Genomic DNA, 27,549 nt, shown 5'->3' on the forward strand with positions numbered 1-27,549 from the left:
GACATTTTGTTCCACTTCCACACTTTCTGATGCTGCAGTTGCATTTTCTTTAATACAAACTAGTTTCTCTAACTGCATGAATGAAAACATATTTGTCCTAGAGTCAATCAAATATCCTTTCATTGTACTAACTGTGAGACACACTCATAATTCACAGAGAAATATCTCAGTGTATGTTTTATTTGTGTGTGTATATACAATTCTTTCTCTCTCTCTCTCTCTCTCTCTCTCTCTCTCACACACACACACACACACACACACACACACACACACACACACACACACACACACACACACACACACACACATTTTGGGCCTAGTTTTCTCTTTGCATGCATTTTGGGTGGTCATTTACACCAGGGAACAGTGGATGTAAAATGCTACTATTATGCTAAAGAGGAAAGATGGTCTGGCCAATAGTTAGTTGTGGGAGACCTGGGTTCAAAGCCCTGCACCAGCACAGATTTTCTGTGTGACCTCGGACAAGTTATTTAGCATTTCTGTGCATCAGTTTCCCAAATGCAGAATGGAGTAAACAGCACTTCCTTGCCTCACAGGGTGTTGTGAGGTGCTTACTATGGTAATGGGGTGTATGTGCACATAGAGGTGCCTTATATAGATTCATACTCATTTTGTACTGGTGTCAATGACTATGCTAGGAGTGGGGCAGCAATGATATAGACCAGTGTTCCAGTACGCTGCCTTCACAGAGTGTCCCAATCCTACCCTGGCATGCCATAATTAGCAGTACTCTTTAGGTGACCACTCTGGAAAGCTGCCCCAGGAGTGCGTATGGCAGTGTGAATTCATAGTCATAGCTGCCTGATCCTGAGAGGTGCTGAGCACCCACAATGCCCAATGAAATCATTTAGGTCCAGATCATTTAGGCTCCTAACTCCCATTTGGGCCTTACGTTAGTTCTCACCTGTGGGACAGAAAGTAGGCAGAGCAGCTACAGAAATTTCTCATCACTGCAGCCATTGAGACTAGCTGGAGTTGAAGACTGGCATCAGTTTCCATCCACCTTGTTTTTCTTTCTCTGGCACACTCTCTCTAATGAACCTGCCTGGTCTGCAAGTTAATTTCCCTAGCTGTGATCAGGCCATTGGCCCGTCTTCCTGAGGGATCTTTATAACTGGGCTATGAATGGACATTGCATCCTGCGTATGATGCAGCATATTGTGAAATTGGCATAGGAGACTGTGAGCACAAATTATCTGGTCTTCACATCATAATTCCTACTGGTGAGCTAAGGAAATTGCTAAATAGTAATAGCTACCATTGTGCTATCAGAATAAAATAGATACTACCTATAGCATCCAGTTTTTAGAAGGAATCCCATGTCTGTTTTTAATCTGTTCTTAAAAGATTCCATAGGAAATCTTGTAGAGCGGCAGAGCCAGTAATGCTTTCTACCATGCTTGCAAGAAGTATCCCTCACATTCTTTTTGTTTTCTTAATGAGGGACTTGCCAGTGTGCTGAATGCATTTTGTATATGAGATTTTTATCAAATGTAATTAAACTGGCATCTCGTGACATCTCACGTATTGGGATATTTGACCACAATGTTTTTTATTTAAAAACAAAAAACTTTGAAAGCTAAAATATAACATCACTGGAAACTCCCAATTCACCAGCATGAAATAAAGCTGGAGTAAAAAGGGACAATGCCAATGTGGCTTAGTGCACCCATTTAGATGTTTTTGTGGGCAGGGGGAAAGGAAAGAGAATTAGGGGTTACAAAATCGGAAATTGAAAAGCAAAAGAAAGAAAACAGATTACTAAATTAATTATTTTCACTGCAGCATTGGTAACCTCAGATCAGCTGCTTTGGGCTAATGCATGAGAACAAGGAAGTGTGTCTCTGTCTCTCTTTCTAGCCTAGTCTTTCTAGTCTTAACCACTCCCATCACCATCTAGCAAACAAGTCACAATCTTGCAAACAAGTACATGCATAATTTTGTGTACTTCCTTAACTTTGTGCATGTAAGTAGTCCCATTGAAACTGAACAACCCATGTGTGTGAAGATAAACATGTGCCTAAGAGTTTGCAGGCTCAGGAGCTGTAGAACCAATGAGGACCAAAAGTATAACTGAGTAGCCTAGTTTCACTGTCACTAGTTTCACTGTCAAAATGACATGGAAAAACTTACAATCAAATAGTAAAAATGGCAAAAAATTGTAGTAGAGCTTTAAAATTCCTCTGGTTTTAGCGATCTAATGTATTATGGGAAGAAAATGTAAACACAGATCTATTTACCATTATATCAATAACATTATTATCTTGACACTGTTCCTTTAAACTATGGGGAGGTTTAATTCCATTATACCTTTATCTCTTACCAGTGTGGTCCATCTGTAATGAGCTGTAGCATCTCCAGAGGACCAGTAATGAGAAAAAAATGAAGATCCATGTAACAGCTTGGAAATGAAATTCTATATCTAATTGTTGACATATCCTCTTGTTCCTCTTAGGGCAAAGGTGAAGAAAGGTGTGAATATTTTCAGTGTAAGAGCCAGCAGCCCGTACGTATGGGACATTAGAGAGAGCGTGGATTATACTGGGAAATATGCACCAGCTGTCATTGTTTGTCAGAGGAAATCTGCTACCTCGGAAAACAGGTAGGTCATTTCTAGTAGTTGTACATTTTATAAATGAGATAATTTTGCTTTTTTAAAAGCAGATGTATCTGCTTTGTTATGGTATTAATAAAACTTTTATTATAGTTTCTAATTACACATAGTCAATGTATCAATGGAAAGACTGATGCTGTCTTTCGTTTATAATACTCTGCTTACTGTACCATATGGACTCTAAATCTATTTTGATTGCCTAAAGGAAATAAAAACTACCAGGGAAACTTCATTTCACAATGTTTAAAAGGACTTGCCTCATCTCTCTGAATTTAGTTCAGCCAGGTTGTTTAATCTTTTAAAATTATTTGCTTCTGAACAGGTCAGGCATTATATTAGTGGCTTGTTAATTACAGTCTTCAATATGTATCCTTAGCTTTTGCGAAGGAACTAAGAAACACATGCCAGGCTTCAACCCATGTTCTTGATAGTGAATTTTTAATCCACATTCAGAGAAGTGACATTCAGATCTTAAATTCACATGATGTAATAACTTAGGTAGGTTAGCAGTTTTGGTTAGCAGTTGTTCCAGTTTCTAATCACAGTTGAGTGTTTTTAAGAATAAATGGTTGATACCTTTTGGTTTCATTTAATTCACTGTTCCTGGTAAAGCGTCGGGAGGAGAGCATGTTGGTAAGGAGCTCACTGGCTAACGATTTGTTATATTAATTATTGTTACTATTAAACTGGCATCATGAAGAGGGAGGTCAAATTCTGCAGTGATTTACCTGCTGTGAAATTCCATTGAAATGTACTGGGTTTGCACAGGGTGCAAGATTTGGCCCCTTTTAATTGAAAACCTCTTACCTCTAGATACACAGGAAACTCAGTGGCTCTGGAATATAGGAGGGAGGGGAAAGGGGACTTCCTTTACTTTCCAGACATAAATCTGTCCCCCCCCACACACACACGAGTTCAATTTCAAAATCCCTCTCGATATGGTATCCTCCACTTCCTCCCCTAAACCATAGATCATCTCATAGCTGGTTGAATTTTAGTGGCTAGGGAAGGAATCTATATATATGTCCAAGGTCACAGCCTTTTCCTGAATAAAAGAAGCAGAAAGATTATTAAAATTCCTGATTCAAAGCTCACCGAAGTCAATGAGAGCCTTTTCATTCATTTCAGTGGGCTTTGGATCAGGACCAAAGCAATTACCTAACACCATCTACCCTTTCAGTTTTGTGGCTGTGTTCTGCAGTGCGGCGCAGCATTTCCCTGCTCCTCTTTCAGTAATGGTAAAATGTAGTGTGATATCAAGGGTGGAACAAAGTTTGGCTACTTATTCCGTTTCAATATTCTCCTAAGATGAAGCATTCAGTGGCTGCCCTTAAAATGTGCCAGTTTCCATTCGATCATTACATAAGGTTAACCAGTAATTGAAGTATGTTCACTATCCTTCCACATGCTGACTATAGGGAATGACTTACTAGTATTGCAGATATGGTAGTAATGTGATTTAGGCTCCAGTCCTGCAATACGCTCTGCATGAGCAGACCCCTGTATCCCAGCAGAGCACCATTGTTATCAAGTCTCTGCCCATGTAGAGTTCATTGCTGGTTTGGGCCTTAGTTAGCTAAGGCAGGTGAGAACAAAGATTAATTAGGGGGAGCTAGTCAGGCTTTTAGATTAGCTAGGTGGTATCCGTGCCAGGCCCTCAAAGGTTCTGGACCCATGTTACTTATTGTAAGAAATGTAACTCCAGTATCTATTCTGAATGTAATTAAAACACTTACAAAATCAAGAAAACATATCACCAAAGCTAAGCTGCTACTACTACTAAACTAAAAATGGAGCATTACAGCAATCAAATCAAGGTCAAATTAGCAAATTAGTCTCAGTATTGGATTAGAATTACACCGTCAAATTAACTGAGTGATCAAATGAATGCTAAAAATAATCAATTCTTATAAATTGTAAAGAAGATTCTAAGAAGATGATTGTCCACTTGTTTTTAACTAAAGAATTTTACCAAATTTATCAGATCTATCATTTAAATCAGTGTTTCCCAAACTTGGGATGTCGCTTGTGTAGGGAAAGCCCTTGGCGGGCCTGGCCGGTTTGTTTACCTGCTGCGTCTGCAGGTCCAGCCGATCACGGTTCCCACTGGCCACGGTTCGCTGCTCCAGGCCAATGGAAGCTGCTAGATGCAGCGGCCAGTATGTCCCTTGGCCTGCACCACTTCCAGCAGCTCCCATTGGCCCGGAGCAGCGAACTGCAGCCAGTGGGAGCTACGATCGGCCGGACCTGAGGACATGGCAGTAAACAAACTGGCCCAGCCCGCCAGGGACTTCCCTAAACAAGCTGCGTCCCAAGTTTGGGAAACACTGATTTAAATGGTTAAGTATCTTAATACTGAAATCAAATGATTACCTAATGTCTGGACCACAATTTTACAGCTAATTAAAGGTCCCTTGTTAGACTTAATTTTTTCTGTGGTGGCTAAAACTTGCCTTCCCTTCCCTGCAACACGGATACTATAATACAGATCTCAATGGAACGCTGCCCTGAGATTTCTAGTACTTCGTGCTCATTGTTGAGCGAGATAGTTTTGCCACTTGTGCTTTTGGGGCATAATCTTGCATCATTGAAGGAGTTCTGGATTTACACTGCAGCAGCAGGTCAGACCGGAAGTCTGGGGTGGAGCAGGGATTTGGACTCAGGTCTCCTGAGTTCCAAGCATTCTTTCTTCTTCAGGCAGCCATCTTTAGGGAAGCAGAAATGCTCAGCTTCAAGTTGCATATAGGGGAACTCTAAACCTGTAAAAAGTTTCTGCAGCCCAGTATGTGCTCAGACACAGAGTTCTGCCTGTTTGTTTGGGCAGATAATATATGATGAATAACGAAACAGAAACCCCAGAGAAACCGAAGGAGAGCACAACTTGATGCTTCAATCAATTTTAAGTGTTTCCCAAATTAAAGCATCTCTGAGTCACTGATTCATTCATGGAGAAAGTTATTTCTATAAGCTTTTTTCTTGTGGTTTAGGACTGTACAGATGTTACAGGTATTAAACTCATCTACTAATCATAGATGTCATGATTTAGTTTGTTATAAATTTACACTTGCATGAGGGTGAACGTGAAGATTCAAGGAGGGGAGACCTTCTGGTTGTGTCTCCATAAATCTGGAACGTTGTCACCAGCCTGTAATAAACAGGGCACTGAAAACGTCAAATGATATTTGACAGCTGTGCTTAATTAGTTATTCTGATGCAGACTCATAATATTTGCTGTTAATATTCATTCAGAAACATCCTGCTGGCTGTGATAATATTTATATGTTAATCCTGTTATGATAAGCTTTTAGTGCCAAAACCTCTTGAAACAAAATGAGTGATATATTTCAAAACTTATAAAAAGAAATGTTCAGGAATCCTGGTTAAATTTGTCACTTGAAAAGGGTCTCCTTAATCCATGAAATTACACCTGTCACAGTAAGTTAGCTTTATTAACACTATTTTCTGATCCATGTAAAACTATCAGGATCACAAAAGCATTGAATCTCAAGTTAATTAACATTGCCACCTTTGCATTCATGTGATCAGATCTCTGATTTTTAAGAGTAATTAAACAATATGTAAATAGAGTCTGAAGAATTTCTAAAAGAACTCCAGAAGCAAACAACTTGAAAACAGAGTTCAATATTTAACTGTTATCCATTCTGCATATTTAGCACAGTTAAACATGCAAAGAGAAATTGTTTGCCAATAAAAGCTCACTTCCTCCTCTTCCTCCCCATTATAATGCTTGATCTTACTCCTAAAAGTGAGTGGCAAAACAGACATGAGTGATATTTAATAAGGAAATCAACCTGCTGAATATTATGCCTAATATTTTAAATTTCATTTACATATTAACCAGCATAGTGACAAAAAGAAGTTTTCAAAAGTAAAACAAAGTCCAGAGTTTTCATGACTATAGAAGGTCAGATAGAATAAAACAAAAATAAACAGGTATGATTGAATGGGATACCATGGTACTGTCTGGATGAGTTTATTTCATCTGATCTAGATAATGGTAAGGACAGGCCCATGTGACCTTGGACAAGTCACTTAATCTCTCTGTGTGTCAGTTCCTCATCTGTAAAATGGGGAAGACAGCAACTCCCTACCTTATCGGGGCGTCATGAGTATAAGATTGTGAGATGCTCAGCTACTACAGAAGTGGGCGCCATAGGTACCTGAAATAGATGACAGCTAAAGTTATTAAGCGACTCTATTTCTATTTAAATCAGTGGTTCTCAAACGGTGGATCAGGACCCCAAAGTAAGTAGCTGGGTTGCCTTGCTGGGGCTCGGGGCCAAAGTCCAAGCCTGAGGGCTTCAGCCCTGGGCAGCAGGACTCAGGTTAAAGGCTCCCTGCCTGAGGCTGAAGCCCTTGGGCTTTAGCTTTGCACCCCTGGGGGAGAGGGGGCTTGGGCGGGCTCAGGCTTCGGTCCCCCCTCCTGAGGTCCTGTGGTAATTTTTGTTGTCAGAAGGGGCTCGCGGTGCAATGACGTTTGAGACCCCCCTGAAGTTTAAATCAATCAATACTATATTTTGGCAATTGAATGTATGTTGGAAAATTCAGTATATTTTTTCCATATGCACAGGAGTATCCACCCAGGTCGAAAATAGGGACGGGCGAACTTGGAAAGTCTTGGAGAAGAACCCCAAAGTCTGGATCCAAACTAGGCAAATCTTCTTAGTCCCCAAATTCCGTGAAAATGTGGTGTGACCACACTTAGTCCTGAGATTTCTAGTACTTTGTGCTTATTGCTGGGAAAGAGAGTTTGCCAAGATGGCGTTTCTTATGATTTTTTGCCACTTTTATGCTTTTGATGCATAATCCTGCATATAGGGGTTCTGGATTTACACTGCTATAACGGACTGTAGTCAGAAATCTGGCCGATTATTAAGGAAGTCTATGGGCCAGATTCGGCTTTCAGATACATATGTGTGACACCCACTGTGGTAGGGTTACCAGATAGCAAGTGTGAAAAAACAGGACAGGGGGTGAGGGGTAATAGGTGCCTATATAAGAAAAAGTCCCAAAAAATGGGATTGTCCCTTTAAAAATAGGACATCTGGTCACCCTACACTGAAGCCAATGTGTGATAATATGTATATGGTAATCCTATTATAACAACAGTCAATGGCAATTCCTCTTTGTCTGATGGCAGAACTTGTCCCTGTGTGTCTCATTTTCCATGAAGATGTATCCTAATCTGAGGTACTTACATTTTCTCCACAGTTATCCAAAGAGTGTGAGATAAACTAAGTATTACCTGGGGAAAAGAGAAGAGAGAGCATATGGTAACCGTCCCTATGATGCACCCACACTTCATTTTCATTACATGCAGTCTGGGATGTTTAGTGTCCTGCATGTCTCATTTTCAAATCAAGTACGGAACCTCACATTAAATTATTTAACGTCTAGTTTTGGTGTTATAACTGCAGTGAGTTACTGCCTCATTCCTGTACTTGTTGCTGCTGCTATTACATGTGATAAGGTCTCTAGAGTGCTGTAATCCTAAAATACTGTATGGCTTTCTCCGCTGGAGCTACAAAAGCAACAAATTTGACATAAATAACAGTCTAATAGCAACAATAGTTATATCACGTGGGTTGCTGGCGTTCATCAAAATGCTTCGTAAATGTGGTCCAGCATTGTAGATCACCAGTAATATTATTTTTTTCTGTAAACTCCGTTTTCCCATAGTTTTACCCACCACATATATATTAACACTAGGGGACATAAAATGCTCTGCTCGGTAGAATTACCAAAACAAAAATAAAACAAAAATACCCCATGGTATGTGTCCCATCCCATACGTTCTAGTTGTTCTTAATATAAATTACTGGACTTGAAGTTTCAGTGAGAAAATAGTAATATAAGCCTTATGGGCTTTTGGACTAAATATACCTAGTATATCATTGCAATATTTCTACAAGCAATGGGAGGTTTTGGGTTTATACGTAGGTAATTATATGACAGCCTAAGAGCATTTGTTGTTCTCCAGAGGAAAAGCCCCACCTGTGTGTGTTATGTTCTGAGAGATCTGCTTCACTTTGCGTTCTTTCGGTAATGTAGTTTTCCACGTCAGACTCGCCTGCCTCTTTTTCAAAGCTCCCCATGGACTCATCTTATCCTACTACCCTAAGCTTATGTCCACCTGCTCCCCGAGCCATGAGCCATTGTCTAGCACCTTGTGTAAGTCATTTTCACCAGTGCAAAATCTGCTACAGCTCTGGTTTGTAGTGTTTTGCAGTGCTCTGCACTGATGTAAATGGCTACGCAAGGTGCGAGGCGATGGTGCAGAGTAATCTCTGGCCTCTTTGCTCTACTGCCTTGGCTTTCTGAACATATCAGCTGGGGCACAAGCTGAATATCTCTTTGGTGCTTTATAAAATCCTCCAGTCTTGCCTTCCTTGTTTTTCCTTCTGATTCTCCATGCTATGGGGACTCACAGACACTTGGTTTTACTCTATTTATCTGGCCCCAAGATCTTGAGTCACTTCACCTCTTAAAGCCTCCTTTATTCTGCTCTGGGCTTGCAGTGACTGAGTAGCTGAGAGCAGAATAAGTAGGCTTGCCAACTTTTGGATTGCAAAAAAATGAAAAACTTTGTCCCGCCCCTTCTCTGAGGCTCCTCCCCTTCTCTGAGGTCCCGCCCCCACTCATTCCATCCCCCCCTTCCTCTGTGGCTCACTCTCCCCTACCCTTGCTCACTTGCTCATTTTGACTAGGTTGAGGCAGGGGGTTGGGGCTTGGGAGGGGTGAGGGCTCCAGCTGGGGGTGCAGGCTCTGGGGTGGGGCTGGGGATGAGAGATTTGGGGTACAGGAGGGGGCTTTAGTCTGGGAGTGGGGCTGAGGGGTTCAGAGTGTGAGAGGGGGCTCTGGGCTGGGGCAGGGAGTTAGGGTGCAGGAGGGGATGAGGGCTCTGTCTAGGGGTGCAGACTCAGGGGTGGGGCTGGAGATGAGGGGTTCAGGGTGTGGGAGGGGGCAGGAGGAGGGGGTGTGGGGTGCGGGCTCTGAGAGGGAGTTTTGGTGTTGGAGGGGGCTCAGGGCTGGGACAGGAGGTTGTGATGCAGGAGGGGGTGAGGGGTGAGGGCTCTGTGCGATGTTTACCTCAGGGGGCTCCCAGAAGCAGCCAGCATGTCCCTTTGACTCCTAGACATAGGGGCAGCCAGGAAGCTCCGTGCGCTGCCTCCAGCCGCTGGCGCCACCCCCACAGCTCCCATTGGCCATGGGTCCCAGCCAATGAGAGCTGTGGAGCCAGCACTCAGGGCAGGGATAGCGCACGGTGCCTCCTGGCTGCCCCTGCACCTAGGCAGGAGCAGCTCCAGGCCCCAGCATGCCAAGCGCATGCTTGGGGCAGCAAGCCACTGGGGGCACTCTGCCGGTCGCCACGAGGGCGGCAGGTAGGCTGCCTTTGGCAGCTTGCCTGCGGAGGGTCCGCTGGTCCCGCGGCTTCGGCAGACCTCCCACAGGCGTCTCTGCAGAGGGTCTGCTGGTCCCATGGCTTTGGTGGACCTCCTGCAATCACGTCTGCGGAAAGTCCGCCGAAGCCGTGGCACCAGCAGACCCTCCACAGGCAAGCCGCCGTGCTTGGAGCAGCAAAATGCCTAGAGCCGCCCCTGCACCTGGGAGCCGGAAGAACATGCTGGCCCCTTCCAGGAGCTGCATGGAGCCAGCCACTGCAGCCAGTTAGACTTTTACAGCTGACTGGAGCCACCAGAATCCCTTTTTGACTGAGCATTCTGGTTGAAAACTGGATGCGTGGCAACCCTAAGAACAAGGCCCACTTTCCACATTACTTTGGGAGTGTGACTGGCTGCTGCTGAGTGATATAGAACCTGTGACTGTCCTGGTGAGGACCTTGTGACAATCACCAAACTTCAGTCCTCTGTAGGCTAGACTGCAGTAATGTGCGCTGCCCGCGCAGTCTACTTGGAAGCTCCAGTCATTGCAGAAAGTAGTTAGCTACCTCCTGAGTGAGGCGAGATACAGTACATAACACTTGGTTGAGGCACTGGCTTGTTTTTTGCATACAATGTAACTAAAGACATTGCTGATTACCTTTAACACTAAATAGTCTGTGCACCCAGTTACTCTGACACCACTTCTTGATTGGTACCCAGTTATGCCTATTATGTTTTACTGGGATACTTTTACCGTCAGCTTTTTGGGGAGTAAAACTCTCCTGGACCTTTGGGATTTCACTCCAGTTGGTTGTCCCCAGTTCGGGGTGAGCTATAGCACATCATTCAAGGCTTGTTTAATTTTATACACTCAGTTTATGTTCTAGCTTTGGTTGATTTCGCATTGTGCTTGTAACCTTTCCTCTGCTGAGGTCTGCTGACGTGAACCAGGAAAGCAGCAAGTGTAGTGTCCCTTGTTGAGGGCTGCATGTGCAATTTGTTTTGTTTATATTTAATTTTTTTAAATGGTTTGAAGTAAAATATTAAATGGAAAATGTCAATTTAATCAAATAACTAATGAGATTTTCAAGTGACTGGTAATTTTAGGTGCTTTGATTTTGAGGGGGGCTCAAAGACACCTTAAAGGGGCATTTTCATAGAGAATTAACCACCTGCCCTTTGAAAATCAGGCACCTTTAAGATGCCTTAAATTCAGCACTCCAGAATTAAGCCATGTAAAATTACTATTCAGCTTTGAAAATCTTGGTCTAAGCCACCATTAGGATCTGGACTGTATTAACTAAATCAGGGAGAGATTATATGTTAATTTCATTCTGAAATATCAAAATTCAGTTTGATTCTCTCTTCCCAAGCATTTAGATGGAAGAGGAGTGATCTAAATCTCTGTTTTTTTCATCAGTTGTAAATGTCTCTTCTCTGGCAGCTTTTGAGGCCCACAATGCACATCAGTTAGTTTTCAAAAAAAAATATTCTATGCTGTTCCAGCCATCTAAATGTTTAATTAATTGTTTTGGTGCCCTGAAAGTACCATATAGGTCTCTCCTCAAAAATGACATTTAAACTGTCAGTGTTTCAAGAGAGATTAGTCAGAACAGTTGCAAATCGTCAATTTCTTGCTTAAAACTTGTATTAAGACTTTAAAAAAATATTGATTAGTAGTTCCTTAGTGGATTCACGTCAGTTATGCCAGTGTAAATCTGGAGTAACTCCAGTTTCTGCAGTGGATTTATGTCACTGTAACCCATACAGAATTTGGCCTCACTGCTTCACTCTTCTCCAGGTTAACCTCTTTTCTCTAATTTTCATAATAAAAGCCCTATTTTATTCATCAGGAAACCATCTTTTCCTTAAGTATGTCTCACCAGTGCTAATGTGCATTGTGCTTATCTTCTTGCAGCAAATCAAAGAGATGAAATATTAACCAACAAATCTTAGACAAAGGCACTATTAGGGGACTTTTTCACCTGTTTGTTTGAATGAGGGTCATTCATTTAAAAAACAAAAAGAGTCCAGGCAAACACTTCAAAGGCATGTAGATAGGCTCGTGGCATCTTGGAGGTGGACCTAGTTTCTAGAGCCATGACATTTAGATAAAGAAGGTACTACAGGGCACTTCAGCTGTCAGTACAAAGATCAAGATTTCTTTTAATCTTTGCTGAACTTTAAGGTGCTCCTAGGAAGGGAACATAGCAGGGTTTCTTTGTGAGCATAATATTATTAAAAATAAGAAATAAATGACAATTAATGTTGAATTGTTGACATCTCTTGCAGCATTCTGCAAGGAAAAGGATTCTTTCCCTGATTCAGGGGAGTATTGCTCTTTTCAGATGAATTATTTGTAATAATTTATGTTTATATAGCACCTTCCAATCTCCGAATGGTTTGCAAATGGCAGTATAGAAGAATTACTTTGGTGGTAGGGGTTTATCGGCATTTTTAAATGATTAGAGGTGCGAACACCTCTGGGGTGCAACATACATAACTTAGCAGCTCACAGCGATGATATTGAACAGTTTAGGACAATGAGCTTGTGTCTCCATTCCACTAAAGCCTTTTTACACAACCTTGGTAACATAAAGAGACCTTAGGGTGGTGGGACGGTTGGGCGGCAAGAGAATGGATGAGAACATTCCCCCATGGAAGAGCCTCCCAGCTAGTGAGCTTCCAGCCCACAGCATAGTGGGCAGATGCAGGGTTTTTTGGGTTATAACCAGGATTCACTGCAATACAGTCATTCTCCACTGCCCTGGGCCCTTATGGGGCAGTCAGAAGCCAAGTATAAGTAGGTGCAGCCCTGAGTCCCTTCTGTGGACCCAGAATATGTGGGTTTAAAGCCAGTATTGTCCCACTTCTTGTGTCTCTGTCCCAAGTGCATGAATGGAGTAACTGAGAAGCAGGCCCAATGTCTCCTTTATGCTGGCCTTGCTACATCTCCTAGAGAGAAAAAACCAAGATTATCATGTTCCACTACTCACTGCAAGAGTGCAGGCAGCTACGCAACTGATGAATGTCAAGTATCAGGGGGTAGCTGTGTTAGTCTATTTTCACAAAAACAACAAGGAGTCTGGTGGCACCTTAAAGACTAACAGATTTATTTGGGCATAAGCTCTCATGGGTAAAAAACCCACTTCTTCAGATGCATGGAGTGTTGAATGTGTTGCTGTGACAGTCCGTGACAGTAAATAGGCCAGTGGAACTGTTGGAAAGAATGGTAATCTTGATGCTGGCCTGATAAAGCCCTGAGCAGTTATGTGCCAGACTGCAGTTTGCTAACTCTCCACTGTCTCCATTGCTAGAAACCAGCACTCTCTGTAGCTGTACGTCAAACCCCTCTGAAAAATATTTTCGCACCACATGAAATGTCACAGCGGAAGGCAACCTGAGAAAGAGTCTGCTTAGTTCAGTTTGGACCCGTTCCATGTTTCATAAACACTAGCATCAGGATGACCTCTCCTGACCTCATTTCAGCAGTGACCCTGGGGTGGGACTTTGAACAGAAGGAATTTTGGCTTCAGGCAAAGTGTGCAGTGCTTGCAAGGAAAGATGAATTTAATTTCCTGTCCTATCTCATCTGAAAAGAGGAGATCAGAAGTAGAATTTTTTTTATCAGAAAAAAAATCATCTATATATTTTTGAATTAAATTGCATTGATTTTTTTTTGTATGAAGGAAAGAACAGAAACCAAGGATACAACATTACATATCTCTCTGCCCCCAAAGAAAAGGGGAAAAGGTGCATGCTATTAAGTATATAACAAACCTAGTACAGTACCTTATTCAAAAAAATCAACCAAGAATTTAAGAATGGAAACACTAACCTCATCCCCATCATTGTCAGTTACTGATTTAGCTCAAGTGGTAGAGGGCTGTGGTGTGACTATGAAAGGTCCTGGGTTGAAACTCTGCTGATGACCTGAGCAGGAAAAAGTAGTCTATGGTCATGTAATTGAAGATTGTATTGCAAAGCATACATGAAGGCAGAATTAAGAATACCTGGGTCATTTTAATACGTTTTAAGGAGTTCTCATGGCACACAAAGTTCTCTGTGGCGCAAGATGTTGGTGATCTGGCTTGTGTCCTCGGGAGACCGGAGTTTAACTCCTTCTATAAAGTTAGGTCAGTAGCAGAGTGATTGTATGACTGGGCTCGAATGCCAGAGCTTGTCACCTAGGATCCTCACCATGATTTTTCAGTAGGTCATCCTAAATGGTCAGCACCTGTAAAATCAGTGAATAATACCAAAACTTTTTGTGGCATGACCCTCTGATGAAGGAGAAAGAAACCCCCAAGGTACTAAGCCTCCAATGCTCCTGTAAAATGGGTAAGCCAAGTGGATAATGCAGCAGTTCTCAAACTGTGGGTCGGGACCCCAAAGTGGGTCAGAACCTCATTTTAATGGGATCACCAGGGATAGCTTAGACTTCCTAGGGTCTGGGGCCAAAGCTGGGGCCCAAGCCCCATCACTTGGGGCTGAAGAGGAAGAGGAAGGGCTTCAGCCTTGGAAATCGGGGCTCAAGATTACAAGCTCCCTGCCTCAGACTGAAACCCTTGGGCTTTGGCCTGGGGTGGGGCTCAGGCGGGCTCAGGCTTCAGTCCCCCCTCCTGGGGCCATGTAGTAATTTTTATTGTCAGAAGCGGTTGTGGTGCAATGACGTTTGAGAACTGCTGGAATAATGTATTTGAGGAACACAATTGAACCCTAAGTAACTTGCCTAAGGTCATGCATTGGGTCAGGGAAAGAGCTGGCAATAGATCAGAGAGTGCTGCCTCCCAGTTGCCTGCTCCAATCACGGGCCCACATGGCTGGGGTACATATGCAAAAATTCTCCTCTACTGTATTTTTCTGCAGCATGCAAGTAACAAAAGACATTTCCAACCGTTTGGACACATTCATACATATTTAACTTCCTTGTTTTTATCCAGGTGTTGTCAAATGCAATAAGTACAATTTTAATGGGGGGGGGGGGAAGGGAGATTTTCCTCAGGAACCTTCAAGACTCATCATCACCATGCACTCTCTTTGTGTCTGTGATAGTTAAAACTGTGTCCTCTAAGACATTGATAGCCCCAGATCCCTTACTCACAATTCTAGTGGGACAGGAGGAGTTTACTGCTTACGGAAAAGAGACAGAGCCTTCAACCTGTGGAAAATCTAGCGTTAAATCTAAAGATTCGATGTCATAAACAATTATCTCCAATTTTGCTATGGGTTTTCCTTCCCTTGGAGGATATCCCCTGAGAAATCATTTTAATTACTCTGTCAGTTAGAAGTGGGCAGGTGATAGAGGTTTTTAAAGCATGTGTTAAGGTTAGGAGCAGGGCTACATGTGGTGGTGTAGGATGAGAGGGAATCCCACTTGGTGGCAAGAAAGTCGTTGGAAGTTAATTTCCCCTTCTCGGTCAGCATTAAGCAGGGAACAAATTGGAAGGCTAGTGTCAGTATGTAGTGTAGTCTAATATGTATTTAGACTTTTTAATGATTCCTACCTAAATTCTAACCACAGGTACAAGGATGAAATGCAATGAATATTGTTATTTATGTCATACTGAGTATCTTTAATGGCTTCTTTTCTTAATGGATAGTTTTATGGATGAGCGAACATCCAGAATTGTAGTACTGAGGATTTAAAATAGATGCTTTTGGAAACCCTCATGATTCAGTCATCCCCCAATCTCTAGTTAATGAGGTTAGAGGGAAACTTTCTCTATTTATCTTAGGTACTTATATGCTCATTACCACAGAACCTGAGCACCTAACAACCTAACATTGGGTAAGGAATGGTGCCCCTAGCCTCTGTTTGTCAGAGGATGGAGATCGATGGCAGGAGAGTGATCACTTGATCATTGCCTGTTAGGTTCAGTCCCTCTGGGGCACCTGGCATTGGCCACCGTCGGTAGACAGATACTGGGCTAGATGGACCTTTGGTCAGACCCAGTATGGCCGTTCTTATGTTCTTTAATATATTTCTCCTCACAGCATCCCTGTGAGATAGGGAACTGCTATTATCCTCATTTTACATATGGTAAACTGAGGGAGAAACTCAGGACTAGATTCACAAAGAAACCTAGGTAGAGTGATTGCCACACCTCACTTCTAGGCACCTCGAAAATCACTAGGATTCACAAAGCCTGGGTTAGGCGTCTATGTGTGGGGAGAGATCACCATAGAATGGGATTCTCCTGGGGTTAGGTCAGGGGCAGGCAAACTTTTTGGCCTGAGGGCCGCATCGAGTTTCATAAATTGTTTGGAGAGCCAGTTAGGGGAGGGGGTCATGACCCAGACCCCACCTCCTATCTGCCCACCCCTCCGGGACTCCTACCCCATCCAACCCCCCCCCTCCGTTCCCTGATGGTCCCCCCCGCCCCAGGACCCTTGCCCCATCCACGCACCCCCACTCCCTGTCCCCTGATTGCCCCTGGACCCCCGCCACTCCATCCAACCCCTCCTCTCATTCTTGACAGCCTCCCTGGGACTCCTGCCTGATCCAACCACCCCTTCTCCCTGTCCCCTAACTGCCCCCAGAACTCCTACCCCTGACTGCCCCCTGCTGCCTCATTCAACACCCCTCTCCTTCTTGATTGCTCTCCCTCGGGACCCCTGCCCCCATTCAACCACCTCCCCCCCAATCACCCTGACCCCTATCCACACCCCTGTCCCCCACCCCAAACTCCCCTGCCCTCATCCAACCCCCCCTGCTCCGTGCCCCCTGACCACGGAGTTAGACCTATGTCCTTTTTGGAATCTAGCCCTAAGTGCCTCTGGAAGGTTGCGCAAGAGGTCTGCGGCAGGGCAGGGAAATGAAGCGGGATTTCCGAAGTCTGAGTCTAGCACCTGGGATTTGGGTAGTACCCTAACCGCGTCTTTCCCCTCTTTCCTAAGGAGAAACTTTCTTTGTGGGCAGGTTATTCCATAACTACCTCCTGCAGGGCTTCTTGCACCTTCCTCTAAAGTATCTGGTACTGGCCGCTATTGGAACCTGGCTACTGGACTATATGATCCAATATGGGAGTTCCTAGGGGAACACCTACTTCACTGGGACAATAGGCTGGCTGGCCAGTTGCAACGGATGCCTGATATCCATAAATGATTCAGCTACAAAAGAAGAGAAATCTTAAGACTCGATTTGGGTGTGTGGCTACAAGGCAGGACTGTCCCTGTGACCCCAGTGAGTATGTGGGGGTTGTGTAGCTGAAGTGTGTGATAAACACACACTCCACCCCTCTTTCCGGTTTTTTATAAAAACAAGCAGTTCTTGCTCCACCCCCACCCCCCCTTCAGCCTTCAGAGAATCCATTCCAGCTTTAGGTGTCATTTGAAATATGAGTTTTTCTGTGTTCTATGGAGCCTGCTTTCAATTTGCACCTTTTCTTAAGGTCTGGATCTTTTATATTGAATTCCAGCCTCATTGTGCAGCTTTATGAATTTTGTTCTTTGTGTATGATGCTCTGCCAAAAACTGAGCATGAGAATGCAGAGAAAAGGGCTACACAATAATTTATACAAAATTACGTTTGCACAGTGGATGTGGGGACGAGCATTAAGAAGGGGGAGAGGGAACAGAAACCAAACAACCTACACACTTTGTAAAGTGAGAACGTCCAGGAGACTAGCTTATTGTTTGATTCTATGGTAAGCTACTGGAATTATTATTAGGATCGTATTTCATTGCAACTCGATGCTCCATAGGGCCTCATGCTTCTCCATATAAGAAGTGAAATATCATCTTGCATGATAGGTGTGTTTTCTGAGATGGACTTTAAAGCCCCTGGCCACTGGAGAGCTGATGGCTCAGGTGATAGACTTCTAGGTGTTTGATTCAAGCCCAGCTCAGGCTGATAGTGACTGAAATTTACCATCTAATGGGGATTTGTTGCTGGGATTCAGTTTCTCGTGGGTAGATGCCTACATGACAAAAACACACCATTGCAATTCTGTACCCATGCTGGCAATGTCAGAAAGGCCAGGGATTGAACAAGGACTCAGGTATCCTATTGATGCCCTCCCTCCCCGTAGAGGCGTTCCCCCTGTGCCATGGCTGGGGTTCATGGACCGAGTGGTGGTTGGGAGGGAACGAGGGATGCTTGCACAGCTGCTACCTGTGTTGAAGCTGTTCTCAGTCTCAGTGCTCCCTGGCACCTCTCGCAAGCACTGATTCAATGAGCATAATATTGAAATATACCATGAACAAAACTGAATATCACTGCCTGCGCCCTTTCTTACTTGTAACACTGGCTGTCATTGTCTCAGGGATGTTGTAAGACTTTGTACTTACCTTTGCTTGAACCTCTCATTATTATTGAGTGGCACCTTAGACACTTACTATATTAACTATTGTAATTCCCTAACTACTGGAATTCTTGCTCTTGGGAAGCCATATGAGTCTCATGCTGTAGGAAACAAGGCTGTATCACATCCATCCTCTGTCTCCATCACTGGCTTGCTAAACCATCTCTAAGATCATTTCCAAACTGTCAATCTTACACCGTATAGTCTCTAACAAAGTTACCCTCTGAGCTCCCCCGGGAGGTAGGGCAGTGCTATTATGCCCATTATACAGATGAGAAAAGGAGGCACAAAGAGAAGAAATGCAAGGTCACACAGGAAACCTGTTGTAGAGCAGAGAACTGAAGCCAGGTTTTCCATGTCCCAGCCTTAAACTGTAGCCACTGGAACATTCTCTTTTTTTATCTTCAAGACTGGTTTTCAAAATGTTCCATAGCCAGGTGCTACCCAGTATCTTAGGGCTTGTCTTCACTACTGGGCTAAGTTGGTGTTGCTGCAATCGATGCAGAAGTGTTGATTTAGTGGGTCTGGTGATGGTGTGTTAAGTTGACAGGAGAGCACTCTCCCATCCACATAATTAATCCACCTCGAAGAGAGGCGGAAGCTATGTCAACGGGAGAACATCTCCCACCAACATAGCGCAGTGTAGACACCGCATTAGGTCTATGTAAGTTATGTCATTCAGGGGGGTGGGTTTTTTACTCCCCTGAGGGATGTAACTTGCATCTACTTAAGCGGTAGTGTAGACAAGGCCTAAGTCAACCCCACCTCCTCATCTTACCTGATTTCCCCACTCATCTTGTATCTTCACATGTAGAGCCATAGAAATGCAGAGCTGGAAGGGACCTCAAGAGGTCATCTAGTTCAGCCCCCCTTCACTGAGGCAGGACCTAGGCCATGCCTGACAGGTGTTTTCTAACCTGTTCTTAAAAACCTCCAGTAACAGGGATCCCACAACCTCCCTTGATAACCTATTCCAGTACTTAACTATCCTTAGAGATATCCTAATGTCTAACCTATATTTGATAGTACACCATATGGCGTGTGTCACTCCATCAATCACTATGCCCAAGGAATCATCAATAATAAATCTAAAGAAAAATGTTACTATATATCCTCTAAAAGCATTTTTTCCTGTTAACTTCAATGGAGTTATGACAATTTACACCAGCTCTGCATATGGCCCAATAATTTGTGACACAGCAACTACTATGAAGAAGGCATATTCTGCGCATGGGAAGAACGGTGAGTGTTGTGGGAAGAGACAGAGCAGCAAGGAGTGGACTGTGGCTGTTGCTGATTTTTTACAGGGAATCTTGTGACACCCAAAGCTAACCAAGAACAGGGGCCAGGACTAACCAATGACAGCTCTCATAACAAGGAGGACAATGGGCCCTAATAGATGGAGCACTGGAAGGACCTGTGTTCTGTTCCTGGCTCTGCCATTGGTGTGGTGAGTGACTGAGGTGGAAGCTCTGTGCCTCAGTTTCCCCACCTGTAAACAGAGGATAATGATACAGACTTCCTTTGTAAAGCACTTTGTCTACTGATGACAAGAGCTTTGTACTACTGATTTTGAGTGGGTACTTTAATATCATTTTGGGATTGGGTCAGTCCTAAAGACATGCCCCCAACAATCCTGTGCCAGTCATTAGAACTGAGGTCTCTAAGACAATGCAAAAAAATATCCCGCTCTTCTAGGCTGCTCCCCATCACAACCATTCTTACAGTGCTCTTCATGTTCCACTGACATTTGGACATCTGCTGCCTGCTGCGGGACTGCACGAGCCATTGGTGAGACTGTGAATTTCACATCAATCCTGAGAAGCACTTTTGTGTTGCCTGTCATGATCCTTATTTAATTCTACAGGTCGCTGTAGCATAGTATTGCTGTTTCCTCCCAGCAGCCGATGTATCTCTCAATCAGGGCTCTTGTACTCGATTTGCAACTTGTCCTATTAATGTGCCCATAGTTTAAATACACGTCTTGTCTCTCTCGTCGCCTGCATTTCGCTTGCTGCTCAACCCTTTAAGATTGCTGCTCAGCCCCCATATTTAGCTAAATTTTTGTCCCCCAGAAATGTCACATTGTTTTCAGAATGACTGGTTTGATTAGGTTTGGTTTGGTTTTTTGCAAGTGGGGATTGCAACCAATGACTGGATTATTAGGCACTGTGTAATAAATGACAGTGCATGACCCACAAGATCATAATATGACAAATGCACACAATTCACTCATGCAAAATAAAAGTCTGAACTGTAGACATTAGCTTGAATGGTAGAGCTCAGAGATACAGTTTACCCTCAGACGAGAGGATAACGACCTGGCAGGGTATATTTATACTGCGAGTGAAGGTGTGACTGTAAGTAAGGGTAGGCATGGCTAAAAATAGTAGTGGCAAAACAGTCTAGAAACCCAGGTGCATACCTAGGCTGCTGGATGGGCTTGTACTTGGGTGGCTATCACATACTGAAGCCTGTGCAACAATGTCTATGCTATGATTGTTACGCATCCTAGCCTAATTAAAGCTAGCATGGGTATGTATATCTGTGCTCAATCACACCTTCACTTGCGGTGTAGACATACCCAACTCTCATGAGGAAAAAGCTGACAATAGAATACACTGAAGGAAAAAATGTAAAGAAGAGAGTAAAAAAGAAACAGAAAAAGATTCATCTTGAATAAAGTTTGCAACTCTTCCTGGGTAGGGCTGGTTGGAAATTTTTCATTGCAACTGTTTTTCAATGAAAAATTGGGTTTTTAACTAAATGTGGGGCGAGGAGTCGGATTTGCAAGACATATCTGCTTTCTGCAGAAATTTTTGACTTTTCGTTTAAAAAAACAACAAACCCAACAAACATTTTCAGATTTGGGCCAAAAAAAATTGGGTTTGGAGTTTTAATTTATTTTATGAAAAGTCACGTTTTTCCACAACCCAACATCCATATTTTGACCCGCTCTGAGTCAAGAGAGCAATGGAGGAGGACAGATTTTCATAAAGAACCAAAGCTGCAGACACTTACACATGTCCTTTACTAAAATAAGTAATGCATAGATATCAAAATTAAGCACATTCATAAGTGCTTGAAGGATTAGAGCCTATGCCTCAATATATCTATGTCTATTTCTAGATAGATATAGGAACACATCTAGAAACAAGTAATTGCATAAGGAACATACATTTGTATTCACAAATGGGTACTTGTCTGAGCACCTACTGATCGCTGCATTTGCACATTTTGACTGTGTTTAGGAGGCATGTTCTGCGCATTTACTTATATCTTTGCACATGAGTGTTCCAGTGTAGCAGCTATAGGGTGGATCCCAAGAGACACTCGGAATTTGTACCTCTCAGTGATTTCAACAGTAGTTGTGGCCATACCTCTCAGAACGGGGCCAATATGATCTGAACTGAAGCCCACTGAAGACATTGGAAAACATCTCATTGACTTCACAGGATCAGGCTTTAAGCCTATAGTGGCTGGTCTTGAAGACAAGCAACGATCGCTAATAGTGATTCAGAGGATTTGGATTTTGTTCCCATTTGGAATGAAAAAAAGAAGTTTTGAAATTCTGCGTATAGGGAATGTAGCTCCTGCTCTAGTTCAGTCAGCCTGGTGAGCTGCCCGGAGCCATGGGCCCTGGAATCCCTGACTCTGAAGCAGTCTGGCGAGCAGGCTACTGATGACCTGAATGGGCAAGCTGGCAGGAAACTAGGCAGGTTTCAAACCTGCCTGGCACACAGGATTCCATAGGAACTGTGCCTGGGTTCCATTAGAACTTCGTCAAAATTGAACCATCTCCGTGACATGGTTAGATTTTGAAAATATGCAAATTCTAACGAAAAAATGTTTTGTTGGTATTTTTCTGACCAGCAGTACATATGAGAGGTAGAGTCCTGTGTTTCTGAGTCTTTATTCGATCCCTGATGACCATGTCTGTTGTCTGTAGCTGGTGATTTGTTAAAATATTTTGCAAACACAATTTGAGGACTAATTTTTGACAATCTAGTCCATAAACCAATGTTTTCAAACTTGGATTTCCAAAGTTAGCCTCCTAAACTCATAATTAGGTGTCTTAGTTAAAATGGCCTAGTTTTTAGAGGCGCAGAGCACTTGCAACTCTCATTGCCTATAATCACTCCCTGAAAATATTCTAATCACTGTATATAACTGTGACTAGTAGTGTACTGCATCTTCCACGTAGTACATAAGCCTCTGAGTGGTCAGCAGCTTTGCAAACAGGATTGTATTTAATGCATAAATGGAAAACACATTTGCTGTCCTGTGAACAAAAGAATATCGAGTGCGGAGTGAGAACTTCTTCATTTCCAGATTATCTGACTCTTAAATTTAGTTTTGAAACTGCTAAAAATTAGGAAGAAAAATAATTAACCCGTGTAATTTGCAATCCAATTAAGAATGGTTTAGGTGGCAAATATTGTACCTGGAAACTGACTGATTATGACATGTTTCCTCTGAGATGCATCTTCCTGTTAATTGCTAAAAGCAATTAATTTGCTTCTTACAGCCACATGCAGAGCCCTTTGTGTGAGGTGAATGCAGGCAGGTAAAAGGCACATAAAAGATTGGAAAATAATATATTGAAATTTATTACAGATGTTATACATGGTGTGTGTGTAGGGGCATCTACCTATGTATGTCCACATACTTGTCCACCTTTAGGTATGGGTTATACTACATTAAAATACTATTAATGTCACACAGTCAAACACTCAAAAATTAGGAAATGGCAGAATTAAGGATGCTGTGCAACTTTATATGAGAGAAGTATGTGTGTGTTCTGTTATTTCATATATTTAATTAACATATAAAATCAACATTGATTTCAAGTTTTTAGAAATCTCCGAAAGAATTACAACATCCTGACGAAAAATTACTATTTATCCAAACTCGAGATTTTGTTCTCATCATCCACATGAAAATAGGTCTTGTTTACACAGGCACTAAGCAGCAAATCATCAGGATTTTAGCTGTCTCTCGCACATTGGGATAAATGCTCAGTTTTAAAAATTCAGCCCAGGGAGTTAGCCCCTTGAAGTGGTGGGCATTTAAAATGGTTATTGTAAAAGCCATATTTTGCTTTTTGCCTTGAGGCCTCTGCATTTGGCTTCCTCATTATATTTACATAGCACTATAGCAAAATATATCTCCTACTCTGAATTTTAAAGGATTAACCTTGTTTATGAAAATTAATGGTTCTTCTGTTTCTTGCATCAACCATGACCATAATCTCAATCTGTAACCAAGCAAACAGATGTACTAAAGAACCTCTAGTGATAATTCAGGTGTTTATTTAGGTACAGAAACTAAGTGTAGCGGTGCTGTCTACCCAATCTGGCTTTAGTGTCCCCCTTTTGGGCTCCCCAATAATTTCAGTTTAGGCTTTTATGTCTTGAGTAACATCCCTTCTTGGGGTCAGGATTTATTAACAGTATTCACGAGGAAACATAACATCCAGCCTTCCGAGATGGCTCACACCCCGCAGCGCAGGGTTCTGAGTCCTGACCCTGCTGAGGCTTTTTATCTAGCCCTTCAGCCTTCCCATCTGGCTCCAGCTCCCTACAGGCTTGCACCTCTAGGCCTTCTGCCTGGGAATTAGGGAGAGTCTCTCTGTATAGAACAGCACAGGCACCCCCCTTGCTCTGGAATTCTCTCCTTGCTCTCTGTCGGGCAGCAACAACCAGGACTTTCTACCTGGAGTCTTTCCTGCTTTCCCCAGCTTTCTGTTTTAACTGTGTGCCAAAAAATCTGATTTAGCCACATGGCCTGCCTGTCAGATGACAGTGTTCATTGTCTCCACCTGGGGAGGTGAGTTGTGTGTGTGTCACAGTGGGACTGGGCCCATTTACCCTTAAACAGGCATGCACCCATTGTACGCATTGTGTAACCCCAGTGTGGATTTTCAGAACATAAGTGCAGAATACAGATACGGCATCTGCCATGAATAATTGTTTGTGGCCAGGGATGGGCCTTTTGCTGTTCTTGTTAAAGTCCACCCAGATTTGGCCCAGTTATGAGCCTCTGAAAAATCTCAGTTCAGATATGTCCAATCAAAACTTGTTAGAGTTTGGCAGCTTAACTCCCTGAAAATTCCTACTCAATATGGCATGTACACCTGGTGATTCCATTAATGTTTGTTGCTGTTACCTTTTATTACCTAGAGCAGAGGTTCTCAAACTGGGGGGGACCCCTCATGGGGTCATGAGGTTATTACATGGGAGGTTGCAAACTGTCAGCCTCCACCCCAAACCCTGCTTTGCCTCCAGCGTTTATAATGGTGTTAAATATATAAACAAGTTTTTTAAATTGTTTTGAGGGGGTCGCGCTCAGAGACTTGCTGTGTGAAAGGGGCCACCACTACAAATTTAACAGACATTCTGTTTTCAGCTTGCTGATCCATTTACCTTCCTAATCTTATCTCCTAAAAATGAGGTTTTACCTATGTCCAAATATTTAGGTCAAGCCAGGGCTACATTCCTCTGCTTTTGTTATATATATATATATATATAACAATTGTTTTATTCGTATTATATGTTGGAGTTTAGTGATTTTTTTTTTTGAAGTTTACTACTTAGCAACATATATTGAAGACTACAGTAGTTGCAATTAGTTGGATCACTATTAATGCTAGGCTTAAAGTATGAACTAGGAATGCAGGCTCACTTTTTTTGGCATAGTTTACCAGGGTGTAATTTTACATTATAAGCTTGTTTTGCTTTTAGAACATCCTTTTGTAATTTTAACTTTGCTTTTATTTTAATTACATTATAAAAACGGGTACAAAATATATAAAATATGTATTACTACAGGAAATTTAGCTGTGAAACAAAATCTAGGCCAATCCGCCCCCCACCCCAATTTTCTGGATTTATACCAGAAGTGGTTTTTTTTTAGCTATTACACAATACTCGTTATTGCTAGCATAAGCAGTTTTTACTTTTCCAGTGTTTCAGTGTTGTAACTGTACTTTGCGATTTGGAAACTGTTTCCCCAGAGCGAACCCACATATCAAGTTACTTAGGTCAGGCAAGGCTTGCAGAATTTATCACAGGTTATCTAATAATTTGAATCACTACAGACAAAATCAAATAATGCCCCTAAAAATCACATAGTTTGAAATTAGAGGCTGATTCGGAACTGAACATTAACTCAGCCTACTCTTTTGTAGGGACAATTTTGTGCCTTTGGTGACTGGCAGTATTTGCCCTCATAGTGAATTACGGGGGGCAGTTTTTTGTTCTTGCAGAATCACATCCTCAAACGTTGAGACTCACCTTTGAAAGGTTTTGAATGAATGAAGGCTTCAAGATTGGCTCCATCTGCATTTACTGGTCCTGGAATTAAGATTTTAAGAATATGTGGGTAGAGTGACAGTAGAGTGGGCAAGTGTTATGCAAAATGCCCCTTACCTCCTCTGCCAGTGCACCTCAATCTACACTGCACTGCCTCTTCACAAGAAGCTTTTTAAAGGTTACCTTCCACCTGACATGGCTTCAAGGAATGACATGGACATAATGTTGCTATGGTGTTGTCAGGCTACCAACCCCCTGTGAAATACAGGCAAGTCTTGTTTTAGAGCTGTGTCAATGTTTTGCTATAATGTATCTGAAAGAGGGTGAAACATTCTCAGCCTGAAATCTGGTCCACGCCCAGTTGAAGGTTAGTGATCCAGAGCTGATTGGTCCAGACAGTTAGAGCTGGGTTTTGGGTAGAAGTCATGCATTACTCTAGTATTTGCATGATTCTGGCTTAGGGTCATGCAAAACTCTTTAATTTTAGCTTACTGTTGTTATTATTGGTATTATTTTTATTGGTTATTTAAGTGCCCCCAAAGTGTTCTAGGCACCTTGTCACTTTGTTATCTTAAGTGTACAGCTCCTAGCACAAAGGAACCCTGATCCCGCTTAGGGCCTGTGGGCCTTACTGCAATTCAAATAAACAAATAACAATAATGATAATGAAAAGAAGTAAAGAACCCTGTCCTATCTTTTAGAAAGCACAGGTCATAGACAAAGAAGGGAAGGAGTGACAGAGGATGATGGTAAATAATAATAAATTCACACAGCTACTCAATATGGCATGTACACCTGGTGATTCCATTAATGTTTGTTGCTGTTACTTTTTATTACCTAGAGCAGAGGTTCTCAAACTGGGGGTCGGGACTCCTCATGAGGTCATGAGGTTATTACATGGGAGGTTGCAAGCTGTCAGCCTCCACCCTAAACCCTGCTTTGCCTCCACATTTATAATGGTGTTAAATATATAAAAAAGTGTTTTTAATTGTTATGGGGGGGTCGCACTCAGAGACTTGCTATGTGAAAGGGGCCACCAGTACAAAAGTTTGAGAACCACTGACCTAGAGTCCTGAGGAAGGATTGTGGCCTGTTGTGTTGAGCACTGTCCGCACACATAGTGAGTATTGAGGTCTGTCTCTGAGAGTTTGCAATTTAAACTGATAACTGACCAAGGTTGGGAAGGGCACCAGAGGCACAGGGAAGGGAAGTGATTTCCCAAAATCACACAGCAGGTCAGTGGCAGAGTTGGGTGAAAACCCTGAATTCAAAAGGCAGAAATCCCATTGCTTTGAATGAGTCTCTCCACTTACTACTCTATCCAGCAGACTTCACTGCTTCCCCTCACTTCTCATAAGTGTGGCTTCCCTAGGGTGTATCTCTTTGAAGTCCTTTGTTCAAACCGGAAACTTGATATGATATGAATCCATGTGAACCGACACTGGGAAAAAATATGACTGTGACACACTATGAACTGAAAGCCCTGAGACTCTCCCTGTTCTACTTATGCTGTGTCATGGCCTAACACTGGTCATTTGAGAGGGAGCAGAACCGTTCTCCTTGGCATGGAAGCACACCTGGCAGGCCTTCCTTGGTTTCTGTGTAACAAACTGTAAACTTTTCAGAGTGAAAATGCCTTGGTCCCTCTGTTCAAAAAAATAATAATTAAAAAGTCAGATTTTCAAAGGTACAAAAGTTCTGTCTCGCCTTTCACATGATTGCCCAGAAGAGTTATTTTAGAAAGTTAATAACCCAAATGAATCCATCTTATATAGCTATTCCCCCTCTCAAAACAAATTGCATTTATTGTCAAAACTACAAATTTGAGCTCTGTGATCAATATCATCATTTCATGAGCTGTCTATAAAGGGATCTGAAGATGCAGTATTGCT

The 27,549-nt window shown here is 42.6% G+C and overlaps 1 protein-coding gene across 2 annotated transcripts in view; it reads left to right on the forward strand.

Annotated features, from left to right (window-relative positions):
• The window catches only part of LOC127034557 (transmembrane protein 132D-like), a 410,372-nt gene that overhangs the window by 178,503 nt on the left and 204,320 nt on the right, over positions 1–27,549 (forward strand). For both annotated transcript variants that reach the window (XM_050923488.1, XM_050923487.1), the window contains one exon: positions 2,477–2,623. In XM_050923488.1, the coding sequence (XP_050779445.1) occupies positions 2,477–2,623 (147 nt within the window). The remainder of the gene's footprint in view (positions 1–2,476; positions 2,624–27,549) is intronic.

This window comes from Gopherus flavomarginatus, chromosome 15, assembly GCF_025201925.1.
Source record: "Gopherus flavomarginatus isolate rGopFla2 chromosome 15, rGopFla2.mat.asm, whole genome shotgun sequence".
In the NCBI taxonomy this organism is placed as follows: Eukaryota; Metazoa; Chordata; order Testudines; family Testudinidae; genus Gopherus; species Gopherus flavomarginatus.